At 42.4% G+C, this 16,011-nt stretch overlaps 1 protein-coding gene across 1 annotated transcript in view; it reads left to right on the forward strand.

Annotated features, from left to right (window-relative positions):
* The window catches only part of IL16 (interleukin 16), a 471,977-nt gene that overhangs the window by 285,011 nt on the left and 170,955 nt on the right, over nt 1-16,011 (forward strand). The window contains exons 9-12 of the mRNA XM_086958218.1: nt 1,001-1,118; nt 2,060-2,192; nt 6,836-6,923; nt 9,460-9,944. Coding sequence (XP_086814344.1) covers nt 1,001-1,118; nt 2,060-2,192; nt 6,836-6,923; nt 9,460-9,944 — 824 coding nt within the window. The remainder of the gene's footprint in view (nt 1-1,000; nt 1,119-2,059; nt 2,193-6,835; nt 6,924-9,459; nt 9,945-16,011) is intronic.

A 16,011-nucleotide genomic window follows, 5' to 3' on the forward strand; every position in this document is an offset into this window, starting at 1 on the left:
TTTTATGTTTATAACTGCACTGGCACTTTAAAAAGGTGTGTGCTTCAGGACCATGTTGTCATGTGATCAAGGCAGGGATCTGCCGAAACGCGTCGTGAGGATTTTGGTGGTGTTGTGAGAAAATAAAATTAAAAGCACCAAACTGGGTCTTGCTCGTCTTCTTGTGCGAATCCGACTGGAAGTTGCGGGTGGAGCGAGCACTATTGAATATATATATATATATATATATATATATATATATATATATATATATATATATATATATATATATATATATATATATATATATATATATATATATATATATATATTGTACAACTACATTTTTTACATCTATATTTTCTCCCCAATATTTTTTTACTTACCAGTGTAAGTATAGGGAGTCGATATTTTTGCATTCTATATTTTTTCATCTATATTTTTTACTTCTATATTTTTTACATCAATATTCTGTCAGTGAACCCCCAGGACTCAGCTAATGGTTTGATTTAAAGAAATATAACTTGACCAGATATGGATTATTAACATTATTATTTGGTGAGGTCTCACAACCGCCCCATCTATTAATCCACTTTTATTACAATTGACTGTGAGATGTAAAGCTAATGTATCCAGAAAGGCTGCAAAGTGAAAGAAAAGGGGTCATGAGGAAATCACAGAGAGCCGACTATAATGGAGGAAGATCAGGACTCTGAGCAGTGTCACACTGCAAGGACAGCTAAGGGTACGGCAGACTACAATACCAGTGGTTCCCAAAGATTACATAGGTGTATCACTAATGTCCAACTTTGACACAGTTGTCTGGTGTATGTGTGTCTTGTTCAGCTCGATGAATGGAAGCGTAAAAATGTGTATGTATGTATTTACATGCACATTGAGTCACATACTTTTGTTACAAATATGTCAAATTATATTTTTTGTATGATGTAGGACTAATGACATGAATTATGCATTCCCCATGTAGAATCGCGTATCCTTACTGTTGTATTTATTGTTCCAGAGGATGGAGTTGGTCTTGGTATAGGATTATGCAGCGTTCCACACTGCCCAGGTGTCTGTGGGATATTTATCCACACACTTTCACCAGGCTCAGTGTCACATATTGATGGAAGGCTCAGGTATGTTCACTTTCAAATGTGCTTGTAGTGTTACGTCAGTGTGTATTGTAATTTTTTGCATTATGTCACAAAATCATTTTCGGAATTCAATTATTTTGTTCCTTACATTGTACTTGTGTAAATGTTATTCTTACTTGCGTTCATCGTGCATTATAGCTGTCTCTATCCATCTACAAATTGTTGTTTGCATATTATTGATAACATAGGGCATTTTCACAAACATTCTTACACTCATATGTGTTATCTACCAGCACAAGAAGTCTCTTGTTCTTCTAAATGGGAAATTCGGATGCACACATGGGTTAGTTAGGAAGCAATGAAGCAGCAACCTAGGGTGGCCTGAAAAAACATGTTTGCATTTACACAAAGGCATAACTTGGTGTGCATTAGGGAAGACATTTTGTCACAGGGGAAAAGATATCCGTTTGGAGAAAAGAAAATTAAGAAATTATGTAAAATATTCACATAACACTAAAAATGTGTTTTTTCCATGGCACAACATCCACCTGGCCTAGGGCTAGGGACATATTACTATTAAAAAAGGTTTGTAGCTTCCAAATAAAAGCTGCATATCCAAGGCTGGAGCAGAAGTAAATCTCATCTTTCAGATGTCATGCTTTATGAATAGAGCCCGCAGAGTGCAATCTGGTTCCACCACGCATCAAACAAGGGCTATAAAAAAGTATCAAGGGCTACATGAATTTAGAGAAGAGATGTGAAAATACCACTGTGTTCCGATTTTGGAATCCTCGCGGCCTTTATCGCAGAATGCCCACATTAGAGGTGTTCTGTCTCCCTATCTCAGCCTCAAAGATCACAGAAGAAATAGAAATAATAGTGATAACAATGATACTAAAATTAAATACAACCTGTAAAACATGTTTGATGATGGTAAAGAAATGTTAGCTCGTACATTGAATATATGCTGTTTACTTTTGTAGGTGTGGAGATGAAATCATAGAAATTAATGACACGGCAACCTTGAACATATCCATCAATGAAGTATATGCTATTCTAAGCCACTGCAGTCCTGGACCGGTTCAGATCATTATAAGCAGGCATCCTGATCCTCAGGTAAAGCACACTTTTCGGCTAGTCATAGACGATACCAGAGTGAGCTTGGTTGGAAAATAAAAAAAGTGTCTTTACAAACTGCTATTTACTCACAGCATGTCGGGGGACATTTTTGTTGTTTTTGCTCCTGTCTTCAGATGGAAACAAATAATTAAATTGACATTGGTATGCCTACCCTACAGAGTATCTGGCTTCCACCGCCATTTATAATGGAAGTTGTCTGTCTCTGAGGGATATTGCTGATGACACTGCCATCAGAAACAATCATTGGCAAAGCAAAGAGGTCTCAATGTATTGTAATATGTGCAAACATATGGAAACACAAATGCAAATTTGAATGTGCCTATGCACTAGTATAGTAAAGCCAGGCCTGTCAAAGTCCTAAGCAGCGTTAAATCGAAGACTCCCCTTGCCGTCATTTCTTTCTGTTTTTGTTTACAGGTTAAAGGAAGTTTAGATTGCTAGGGAACCTTCATAACAGTCTGAAACAAATGCAAGGCTATAATGAAGGCAAGGTAGCCATCAATATATTCCTGCATTATTTCTATATGAAAATTAGATCAGATGAGAGAGGACCCTTCATTGTAGTCCAAGGTTATTTTCTATGAGTCAGAATACAATAAGGCTTCCTTGCCAGTGACTGAAAAAGAAAAGAACTATAACTATTACCCAGGCTCAGCTTCAGTGAAGCCACGAGGAGTTTAAAGTATTGAGAAAAGACTTATCCCCAACAGTAAAGAATAAATAAAACATAGTTCCAGAGGCAATAGGCAGAAGTTGGTGGGAGCTGTAAAACTGTTGAAGTGTCTGCATTGTCATTGTTATCTCTTCCTGAGCCTAAGGTGATCTCACTGAGATGAAAAAAAAGAAAACACTAGGTGGCCATGTTAGGGTCATGCTTGTACAGAAGCACTGACGAAGAGCTAAGGATGAAAATTTGAGCAGAAAATGATTTATTGAAAAAATATAAAAGATCGCTTTTGCATACAATGTATGTAATACATAAAGAACTGAACATGTAGGGCCCGATTCTGATGCGGTTTAGAAAGCTTCCCAACCGAATGGGTTTGGGAATGGTTTACAACCGAATCGGATCGAGATAGTCCAACCGACCGAGTATGATGCATCAGGATGCTTCCAGATACGATTTGGTTGGACTCCTATTGACTTTAATGGGAGCCTTTGTTCCGACTGAATGCATAGGCTCCCATTGAAGAAAGGGGTGGCTGGGGAAAATCATGCACCCTGTGGCGGGCACTCCCTGATGTCTGCCACACTGTGCATGGCTGGAAAGGGAAGACCCATGGGTACCCCCACGGGCCAAATTGGGAAGGCTCGAGGTGCAGGGGGACCCACAGCAGGTCCCCAAAGTCTGATTCCAACTGCTGGTTTGAGTTGGATGGCACAATTCAGAAAGGCTGTTCAAATCCAGCATCGTACTCGGTCGTTTGGAAATGCGACCCGTAGAGATGTACAATTCTGCTCCGTACGGCTTGGTCATTCCAAATGCCATCGGGTTTGGATTGAGACATTCCTAACGTCTAACTCACATTGTACTCGGTCAGTTGGAAACCTTTCCGAGTAGGTTGGAAAGACACATTCCCGGTCCGATTTGGATGGAGCAAATGCCGTTAGGAGGCCTTCCTAACCGCATCAGAATCAGGCCCTTAGAAGTAAAATAGTAAATGATGCATTGTAATAGAAAGCAGAAAAGTAAATTAATGCAGCCAAGAGCACGCTGTGATTTGGCAGTGCCAATATAACCTACAGGCGGTTGCCAGTAGGTAGTTATAGTTCAGAAGTAGTGTCCATAGGAAAAGTGTTTTTTGGTTTGATTATAACTTTGCTCCTTCACAAAGTTTCCCCCCAAAAATTAACCCTCTGTGTATAGTTGTGCATGGAAAGTCTTGGGGTTATCCATCAAGCGGGGGCTGAGAAAAAGGGGTATGGAGGGTTTAATAAATGGACATTTCCAATGTTATTTCCTGTAGAGAATTTAGACACATCTCCAGCCTGAACTGCTGAATGGAATTACACCAAATATGTCAGGAAGCTCGATTTTGGTCCAGAAAGAGTGTTTTTTGTGATTTGGTGTATATCGGTTCAGTATTTTTTGAGATATTAAAGGAAAAACAAAAATCTGTATATCTCTGTTGGGATAGAAACCTCCAAAGAGTGTGGAATTCTGATAATGTCTTCATTGTGACTGTTGGCCTCTGCCGGAGGCATTCTGTGAGGAATGGCCAGCCGAGAGCCCCTTACCAAGGCCGACCCCATGGAAAACCCGCACATTGAATATGCATTTCACTGTAGATTGGCTTTGTCTAAGGAGTTGAAAGTAGAGACAAATTTACTCAGCTCCTTCACAAACAGGACCCTGAAGTGGCCATCCTGTGCCACTTGACCGGCTTCTGAGGTGGCTAGCTCGCATAGTTTAGGGTCCAGCTTGATGAGGTGACCTGCGCCTCTCTGTAGAGATGGCAAAATTTGCATTACCTAAGGAAATAATGGCTCTTTGGGCCTAACTAGAGAGGGCATCTGGCGGGATTAGGGCCTGTGAAATCTTGGCGTCCTCCGCCATGTCAAAGATCTTTACTAAAGGTCCTGTGATATCCAACAGTTTGTCCTGGCATTCTTGCAGGACCTGTTGATGCCCTTTTTCAGATCTGTAATATATTTAGTAATGAAAGTCGCCATCTTGGCATCGATTTGTGGGGTAACAGCCACTTTACCATTGAGGAACGGGCGAGGGCACTCTGCCCTAAGGCGGAAGCAGACCACCTGATCTAGGGGTTTTCACAACCGACTCGCCACGTACTTGGCCACCTTCTTGCGAGGGACCCACTCTGACGAACAAGGGTGTAGGAGTTCCTCCGGGTACAGGAGATCCGAGTGGGCATCGGCAGGAGGGTCAGTGGCCTGGGGAGCGTACAGGGGCAGGGAGGGAGAGGGGTGCCAAGACCTGCCGTGATCTGAATCACCATCTGATCTGACCTGGGATTTGTTGGAGGGTTGCAGGGAGGCAGCTGATCCCTGTCCACCTGAGGGTGGGGGGGTCTGGTGGGGCCAAACCTGTTGGTGTAGTAGGGGTTTTGGTGTCCAAGAACGCCTATTTTAGCATATCAAAAGTTTCTAGGTCTACCCCCTTGTAGCGTGGACACTTGTGCAATTTCTCAGAGGGGGGAGAGGTGGCCAACTCTGGAGGGTTAGGGGTCGAAGGCCCGGGAAGCTCTTCCCTCGCGGGGAGGTGTGGAGGCACTTTGCCTCTGCCACATATTTGTCTAGTGGGCATAAAACAATATTTCCCCATTTGTCTGGATGTCGAAGACTACTATGTCCTCTCTGTTTTTAACTTTGTTGACAAATTGTTGGTATCTGGCCCCCTGTGCCCCATTAGCAGGCAAAAATTCCTCACTCAATGCCACTGATAATGCTTTCAAATCGGTAATCCCCAGTCTGAAAATATGTCCAAAGAGTTCTTAGGTAGAATAGGAAGGAATACTGATTTTGGTTTAAATGGAGTCGCAACACTTCCATAAATATCTATCCCAAGGGCATCTGCGTTTCCCTGGCAGAGGATAATAAATGTCTTCCTCCATTATCCCTTTTTAACTATTCGAAATCATACAAGAGATCCATGTCTGTAATTGCTAAATTCGTTCCTGATGCTTCTTCCCTACCAGCAGGGCCGCTTTTTCCTCTGTCCTTTTTGCTGAAAAACTTCCTCAGTTTTAGCTTTCTCATAAATCAAAAAAGTAAATACGAGTTTGTCCATAAGTTGGTTTGAGTACAGTATGACAATCCTAAGTAGAGTACCTCTTCTTCTTCCCTAGATAGTACTACATCCAATAAATTGACTATTGTTTGGGCATTGTCAATCCTCATTGTTTGCGCTGCCGGGCTTGCTTGGCTTTGGTTCCATGCCTTCTCCTTTATCTTTGTACCCTGGTCCAGCTCAACCTCAATTAACTTCTAAGCGCTATTAGCTTTTAAGTTCTACATTTTGATTAATTCTTTAAAAATTCATAACTCCAGTTCTACTTATTGGATTTTTTTCGTTTTGGTCTGGTTTTACTCATAAAAATATAACCATTATTCTAAGCCACTGTGAAGTATTTTGTGGTGTTTTCACTATGCTACTGTGTGTGTGTTGCACAAATACTTTACACATTGCCTCGTTATATAAGCCTGACAGCTCTCTACCAAGCTACCAGAGGGTGAGCACAGGATATCTTCTAGACTGTAGCTAGCTTACCTTGACTAGAGTGGTCATTCCTTCTTAGTACAGGGTGCATACTCTGACAAACAGAATCCCCATTTCTAACATGAAGGTTTTGTCTTTAGAATAATTTTTGGTATATTCTTAAATACGTAAACCTTTTTGCTATAATGCATATGTACATATAGTATACATCAGATTAATTATATCCTAAATAGTTTGTGAGAAAAGGGTTATAACGGCCATCATTCATTGCAAAATGAAACTTATTTCTTTTTACAAGGATTTATTTTTGCAAACCTTCACCTACCTGAACATCGCTTTGATTTTCTTTGTCTGTTTGAAGGAGACTGGCAGTTTTATCTTCTCTAATATTCAATATCTTTCAAAAACATTTTTTGACTTTAGTGATCTCAATTTCCAGGTTTCTGAGAAGCAGCTGAAGGAAGCTGTGTCCCACGCTGTGGAAAGCAGCAAACTTTTGAGGGACCGGCATCAATGGAGCATGGACGGTAAGCTGTCAGGAATAAGTTTACTTATTCATTGCATGTCCCGCAGGCGATTTACTAAACACTAGTCCATGATTTGTACACGTGTGAGGATGGTAGACACAGTGAGTATTTTGCATAAAAGATGTTGTGGACATTTGTACTCTGTTCATCTTTTTATGCTATTCTCGGAATGTTTAAAAATAGCATGATTGATATTTCTGAATTGTAACAATGCAATAATTGCAAACGTACTTGCTAACTGAATTTTCAGTGAAATGGTGCAAATTTTATCACAAATGGCACATAATGAATCCGCTTTTTTCTGTTTGAAGTCAAGACTGCTTTTGCATCCTGCCTGCATTGGCTTGATCTTTGTTGACAACTGTAGGAGTATCTGTTTTTGTGCATTCCATGGCCTGTGCACACTTTCTTCTCCCTTCTATAGTTGGTATTGTGGACCACGTCTGCCTGTCTTATCATATTTCCTTCCATTGCCCTCAGTCGTGGGATCTGGAAACTGCATGGGAAAACTTTACCAATGTCATCAAATGCAACAGCAGGAGTTTGTTAATAATACTGAAATAAATGTCCTAACACATATTACGAGTTTCAGCTTCAGATAAGACAGTGAGTAAGACATTGAGGCCCATATGTACTAATATTTTGTGTTGGCATTGCTTCACTTTTTAGGTTGAGCATTCAAGACCTCTTGTATATACTTTAATATATACTTATATATACTTATATGTGTATGTACTTTGTGGGCTCTGGAGATCAGCCCTAGGACTTGTCTGCTTCCGCCTAGGGACTTTTTTCTGTTCAACTGCCTCCATTTAACTATCTTGATAGAAAACAAACAGCAGAGGTCAGTAAAATACCAGAATTGCTTTCTGCTCAGAGACTTTCTTTTTTTAAATATTTCTGGCAACTGCCTCTACTTAACTTTCTTGATAGAAAACAATCAGCAGAGGTCAATAAAATACCAGAATCACTTTAGCATTCTCTAGATTCCAGTCCATGGAAATTGTCTTCCACGAGCACCCGTAGACAATAATATTTTTTTCAAATCTTGTATTTTCAGTGATATGACCACCGAAAGCCCTGATTTTATGTTAAAAACAGAGCTTTGAACTATACCATTTCCCGCTGAAAGGCAATATTTCTCTCTATGTGTCCCCATACCTGGCGTGTCACGCAGTTTGGTGCTTACTTTCCCTCCATGTTAATGAACAGTAGATGTGTCAGCACCCAGGCTAATGTGCTACATAGCTAAATACATATATGGTCCCAATGGCGAGAATGATTGCATGGCAAATGCTTGTTTGATGTAGCACCAAAGCAAAAAGTATTTCTTGATTTACTTAGCAGCAAAAAAACGGATTTTGTTGACTTTGATTTGCTTAGTAAAAAAAAGAAACGGAGCGCATAGCATTGTCTTGCATTACCTTGGTTGTTGATGCGTTCGATGGGAGGAGCATAGGTAGTCCTGTGCGCCCACCCATGGTTTTTGACACACAACCTGGTTTACTAAAATCAGTAAACCTGGGTTGTGCCAAAATGGTGTGCCTATCAGAGAGAGGCATAACGAGGAGAAATATCTTAATTTCTCTTCGTTAGTTCCTATTTCCAGTTTGCTTTATTCTGTTGAAAGAGGAGTATGCCTCCAAGGAATTTTTTTGTGCAGGAAGGTATTGCTTCCTGCACAAAAACAATCCTGCCCGTAGCACAGGTACCCGTGTGACCTGGCACATGGGAGCCTGTTTTGGCGCTAGGCTGCTTGAAGTCCACCACTGCTAGAAGAGAGCGGAAATGCGCCACATCTTTGTAGATATGGCAAATGTCTGCTCCCTTCCTTCACTCAACACAGGAAGTTTCCTTGCTGCGTTGCGTGTAAGAATAGTAAATCTGTCCCAGAGTTTTTTTTAAAATATTAGGCAGACTTGTGTTTTTGTCTCACAATGAAATGCAATTATGTATCTTCATTTATTTTTTGCATAATTCATTTGGGGAAAAAAAGTAGAATTATTCCCCCAGGTGTTAAAACCTTGTTTAGAGACAAGTGTCATTGAACGCACATGATCGGTGAATAAAGACAATGGGCACTGTTGCTTTTAAATTGGAAGGATATTCTGCTTGCCATATGCTATATATACAAAGGCAAATAAATATGCAAATATACTGTATACTTTACTATACACCAGTCTTCCAGTTTACTAATATATATAATTGTTTGTGATTTTTTTCAACTTTAACAAGTCTTTAATTCATGTACTGTTTGAATTCAGCATTACGCCACCACAAAAAAACTCAAACTTTCACCAATCAATTTGCAAAAAAACTGTAAATCCTATAAAAATATGGTAATTTATTAATCAAGAATGTCATCACTCTTTCTATGCACAACCTACAACCTACTTGAATGATTACTACTAAGCAAGAGACTAAAAGATGCTAAAATATATTTTGATCTGCTATTGTTAATTTTTGTACCTGCATCATAATTAACAGTGTAATTACATCCATGTATACTAACAAGAAACTCTTGTGCCAACCATAGGTGTTATGCGACTGGAACCCTGTTGGCATGGACAATACCAGTGTGAAAACTGTATTGAGAAAAGTATGGCATATCTGTATGCACCTCGGAGAACCCAGAGAGCAATGACCCGTTCCAGCAGTGACAGCAGTTACAGCACTCGGTCACATTGTGGCTACAGTTCTGGAGCCTTGGATTTAAAGGCCCGAGTCCACAGTGTTGATGTACCCATTAACAGGCAGCCAAGTGAGACCTACTCCTCTTCACGTGCCATCTCGGATAACCCTTCCCCCATCTCCATTGAAGTATGTCACCTACCTCAGAGCTTGAAAAAGACACATGGACATGGCGACATCATCATCAAAAAACCAAAAGCAGCCAAACCCAAACCTCCCCCTAGAAAATATTTTAAACAAGACTCTGTAGAAAATGAAGCTTGCAACACAAAATGTGTAAAGGAGGATTTACCTGGGCAAGACCATAGATGCCCTTCGTTAAGTATCCAGGTAAGAAATTTAGCAGCATGCATGTTAGATATGGGATTCCCGATTGGGTGAGGTATGCATCCAGGCCAGTCAGGAACCACCACTCTAGTCAAGGTAAGCTAGATACACACTAAAAGATAACCTGTGTTCACCCTCTGGTAGCTGGCACTGAGCAGTCAGGCTTATCTAAAGAGGCAATATGTAAAGTATTTGTGCAACACACACAGTAACACAATGAAAACAGCACAAAAATACTCCACACAGGGTAAGAAAAAAAGCAATAATGGTGCCATATGCCTTGACAAACCTCACATAGTAGCCAGTGAGGCCAAAGAATGCTCTGACCTCAGTCTGGGTTTTGGGGGGCAGCCATGGCATGATGGTTTCTATCTTGGCCTGAAGGGGTTGCACCTTCCCCTGCACACCAGGTTTCCCAAATACACAGCAGACCCATGCCCTATTTGGCACTTACTTGCCTTGATAGTCAGGACTGCCTGTTTCTGACCTCAACCAATCAGCTGACACACGCTGATTGAAAATCACCTGGTCACCTCTCACCACTCAGTCCACCCCGGCCATCATGTCTTTCACCCACTGATTCCTGCCCCCACAGTTGCTTCAACCTTGGAACCAACCCTATCAGCTCGGAACTCACCAGAAGCTGCGTGATTGTTCTGTGTGGTGGATGTGACTGCTACTTGCTAATTTTCACAATATTGAGAAACGCTTCCTTTGAACATTTTAAATAATTTCTTTCTAACATTGCGTCTGTTTTTAAGTGAATTATTGCACTGTTCCATTCTTGTTGAAACACTTAGCCTCCAGACTGACCTGTGGTGCCCAACTGTTAGAGCGGGCCCGCCATTTTTGTCAGTCAGCACTCTAGTTTTTTTTGCCTAAACCTACTTAAGCAGCACGCTAGCGTGGCCGTGCAGTGGACGCGCACCTCTGGCGTGCCGAAGGAGCGCCTAAGGCAAGCCCGTCTGCGCCCGTCCGCGCACCAGCCATGCTGCCCATTTGGATGAAGGTGAGACTGCTTACAGAAATATCTGTTACTCTAGCGAAGCACCACGACAGATTGGTAAGTCAATGGACAATAGGACTGATATGCTATGATTTGATGAAACGGCTAGCATAGTGGCTGACCTTGTTAGGAAATATACTCTGGTGGGACGGATGCTTAATGTCAGATCTTTACCCAAGCATCATGTGGAGATCCAGTTGTTACTGGACTCTCACTGCCTAGATGTCTTTTTTATGACGGACACATATGGGATATGAGGTAGAACTAGGAATGGCATGTCCTCCAGGCTACAAAATCCTACATAGACCACGAGCTAGAGGATGAGGAGGTGGGGTAGGGATTATCTTTAAGGATAGTCTGGACTTCGTTCAATTAGATACAGACGAAGTAGAACGATTTGAGCTCTTGGATTTCTCACTCAAAGACCCAAAAGGCTATTTACTGGCGTGTATAATCTGCTACAGACCTCCTGGTGCGATTAGCCCACCTCATATGCAGAGACTGGTAGATGTTATTTGTAATATAGCCCTTGCCCACTCTAATCTGCTTGTCTTGGGTGATTTAAATCTATGGTTTATTAGGAACCTGGATTCAGGATACAGTAATCTAATTCAGTCCTGTGAGAGTCTGAGCCTCTTTCAATGGATCAATGAAGCCACCGATAAGGGGGAAACACACTGGACCTGATATTCTCTAAGGAACAGGACTTGGGGGCAATAGAAATCTTACCAGTTTGCTGGTCTGACCATTATTTGGTCAAGTTTCAGATATTCAATCCAAGGGAGGTACGGCAGCTACCAGCGAGATAAGGACATTCAGGAGCAGAGACTGGAAGGGACTTTAAAAAGAGAGACTACTTCATCCTTCGTCTTTTCTTTTGAAGATGATTTCAATAATGGGAGGTCAGTGGAAGATAATTATGTAGATTGTTGTGATCAGATTAAATTTAGGCTTGACCAGGTTGTTCCCATGAAAAATTGTAAGAAGACTGGCAAGCCATCAGCCTGCTGGTGTAACAATCGCCTTAAATCTTTAAAATTGACCTGCTGGCAGGCGGAGAGGATGTAGAGGAAGTTATACTACAATGAAGATAAATCTAGGTGGAAGGCTGCAATAGTGGAATATAGGAAGAGAATTGTTGCAGCAAAATCTGAATATTTAGCAAATATTATTTTGAACTCAAAAAATAATTTCAGACAATTTATTAAATAGTAAAGGATATTTCTGCCCCTGAATGTACACAATGTAAAATCTTGCCAACAAAAGCTCTGTGTGACAATTTAGCAACTTTCTTTGTGGAGAAAATCAGTAAAATTATTGATGAATTGAAGGTGAATAACCTCTCCGGAAATGAAGGTCCTATCACTAAAATTAGTGGGCCTTGAGATCCAGACATGGAGAACGGAGTGGAGCCAGGTCGATTGACCTTCCTGAACCATTTTGAGCCACCCACGGGGAGAACTTTAATAGAATAGCCATGGTGTGTCATCTGGTTCCCCCTTAAACCCTCTTCCACATAAAATGTGGAAAGAATTGGGCTCTGAGCTTTTTCTCACTCTTCGACAGATCTGCAATAGCTTCCTGACTTCTGGATCAGTACCAGCATTTTGAAAATGGGCACTGGTCACTCCACTTTTAAAAAAAAGCAACCCTCGACCCTACCTGTGCTGGTAACTACAGACCGATCTCAGGGGATAATCTGGCATTCATATCCCGCTTGACCTCTCTGCCGCTTTCAGCACGGTTAACCATGACATTTTGCTGACCATTGGATGAGATTGGGGTGTCAGGCACTGCTCTAGAATGGTTTTGCTCCTATCTATCTGGCAGGTGTCAGGCGGTGTCTCTCCCTCCATATCAATCCGAGTTTTCCAATGTACATCATGGCGTTCCTCAGGGATCAGCGATCAGTCCCATCCTTTTTAACATCTATATGAGAGCCCTGATCGATATTATAAAGGTGAATGGTGTGAAATTGATAAACTATGCTGATGATACTCAGCTGTTTTTCTCCTTAGAGGGGAATCAGTTGATACCTCTTGCGACATTTCATGCCTGCATGCAGGAAACTGCTTGTTGGCTGAGAGACAACTTTCTTCAATTTAACTCTGACAAGTCAGAGGTCTTGCACTGTGCTGTGGGGAAAGTCCCCTCTCCTTTTCCAGACAATTTTAATCAATACGTAACCTGGGAGTCATGCTAGATGCCAACTTAAATCTGGAAGTACATGTAAATAAGCTGGTGGGGAGTTGTTTTTCCCTGACCAGAGCCCTGAGGAAGATCCACCCGCTGTTGCCTAATACGGTTAGAGCTTTGGTCATTGGAAGTATCATCCTCAGCAGGCTAGACTATTGCAACACCCTATTATTGGAGTCCGCAAAATTCTTAATTGAATGCCTTCAAAGAGTTCAAACTTTGGCGGCCAAATTGGTATTGATGAAACCTCGCCGCTCATCAGATTCCTCGGCCCCTGCAGAGCTTCATTGGCTATTCAAAGCCCTTAATGGTTTCGGACCCAAACCTATTCAGGAGACATTTGCATGGTATATCCCATTGAGGTGTCTTCGTTCTTCCACTGCTTACTTGGTGAGAACTCCTAAAATTTGAAGAACCAAGGCAGGAGGTAGGGCGTTTAGCTCCGCCGCTGCACAGCTTAGGAACAAACTTCCTCTGGAAATCAGACAGTCCCATAATCTTCTGCAATTTAGGAAAAAGGTAAAAACATGGCTGTTCCCTAGAAATTAACATCATTGAGGACTCTCCATGCTACCACACACCTGTTGTCATCTCTGACTGAATATTCACGTACTATAGTGCCAAGATACCAGTTGGGTGATAGCTGCTCTCTATAAATACCGCATACATACATACGTACATCATCACCTCCATCTCCACAGCAGCCTTCCTGAACAGATGGAAACATGCAGAGGTCAACCCCCTCCTAAAGAAACCCCCCGCCGACCCCAGCGATCTTAAAACTTTTCGATGTACCTGCTACCTCACACGGCCCAAGTACTTGACAAAGTCATCAACCAACAGCTCACCACATACCTGACACCTACTCTACGCCTCACATTCAGGATTCCATGCCAACCACAGCACTGAGACTGCGCTGATCGCCACCACAGATGACATCAGAACTCTCCTCAGCTGCGGAAAACTGTGGCCCTGATCCTCCTCAACCTCTCAGCTGTTTTTGACACCGTCTCCCACCAAAGCCTCATCTACAGACTCTACAACATCGGAATAGAGCAAAGCCCCCTTAAGTGGATTGCCACTTTTCTTACAGAATGCACGAACAACATCCAGCTGACTACCTTCACCTCCAAACCCAAGGACATCATATGCGGTGTATCCCAAGGATCACCCCTCAACAACACCCTATTTAACATGACCCCCATAGCTGATGTTGTCAGGTCCCACAGCCTCAAAATAATCTCCTTTGAAAACGACACTCAACTAATCATCTCACTCACTGAGGACCCTCCAATTCCAAAACAAAATTCTACAATAACTTAACCAGCATAACCAACTAAATGAGAGAAAACTGCCTCAAACTCAACTCCAATAAGACAAAAGTACTAATCTTCTGAATGAACACTTCTGTCTGGGACACCAGCTGGTGGCCAGCAGAACTCAGACCTGCACCCACACCAACAGAGCATGCACACGCGCTAGGCATCATCCTCAACATCACACTGACCATGAAACGACAGGTCAACATAGTTTCCTCCTCTTGCTTCCACCCCCTGCCTTCTCATGCTCTGCAGAATCTTCAGATGGACCCCAGTCAGCAACAGAAGGATCGTCACTTAGGCCCTCGACACTAACCGTCTGGACTACGGCAATACTCTCTACCCCAGCATCTCCTCCCAGCACCTCAGCAGACTCCAAACCATACAGAACTCTGTAGCCCAACTCACCCTGGACCTCCCCAAACAGACCCACATCAACCCCCACCTCAGACACCTCGACTGGCTCCCCATCCAGAAGAGATGCAAGTTCAAGATCCTTGTACTCACCTACAAATGTCTACACAATCAAGAACTGTCCTACATCAACTATTGACTGAACTTCCATCTCCCCACAAGACACCTGCGCTCCTCCTCACTTGCCTGTGTTCACCCCCCACATCAGTCACAGCTGAAGTAGGGGCCACTCCTTTTCCTACATCGCTGCCAAGACCTGGAACAACCTACCAATCCTACTCCTAACAGCACCCTCCCTAGCAAACTTCAGCATGAAGCTCAAGACCTGGCTTTTCAACTGAGACATGGCTACATCAGCACCTAGATACCCCTAGGGGTAACAGTGCTGCACCATACAAATGCTAATTTATCTATTGATTGAAGCACTTCCTAGATGTGAAAAAGGTGGTACTTCCAACTGCTACTGGAAACAGTTATGTCATCCCGATATGCAGCAAGGTGGCAGGGGCGTTCTTTAATCCAGAGGATATTACCCTAAACTGATAGTGGCCCCCTGGAGGGAAGAAGGCTGACCTCTCCTTTGCTCCCTCTGTTAAGGAGATCTGCCAGTACCCTGATGTAAGATCAAACGTCCTTAAGTACTGGGCAGCCCCTAACCTGTCAATGAAATCATCCACCATGGGGATGGGATAAGCATTAGTCTTTGTATCACAATTTAGCCCTTTATAATCCACACAGAACCTCAGTTCAGGTGGGATGCCCTCTGTGACTGTTTTTGGTACCAGAAACACAGGACTGGCCCAGTGGCTACCGGAGGGAACTATCACCCCCAACACAAGCATTTTGGACTCTTCAGCCTTAATGCTGAATCTCACCTTATCTGACAACCTGTAAGACTTATTCTTAAGATGGAGGTTGTTCCCTATGTCCACATCATGTGTATACAGGTGGGTAGTCCCAGAAATAAGGGAGAACAGAGAAGAGTATTTCCCCAACTTGGTGGCACTCTCTCTGTTGTTCAGTCAATCAATCAATCAGACATGAAGTTTGTGCCCCTGCCAAACACAACTTCCTTGAGGAACACACTCAGGTTAAAATCCCGATCAGGGACTTATGCAATGCAGGTGCAGTAGTA

The sequence above is a fragment of the Lissotriton vulgaris genome, chromosome 2_1 (assembly GCF_964263255.1).
Source record: "Lissotriton vulgaris chromosome 2_1, aLisVul1.2, whole genome shotgun sequence".
Taxonomy (NCBI): Eukaryota; Metazoa; Chordata; class Amphibia; order Caudata; family Salamandridae; genus Lissotriton; species Lissotriton vulgaris.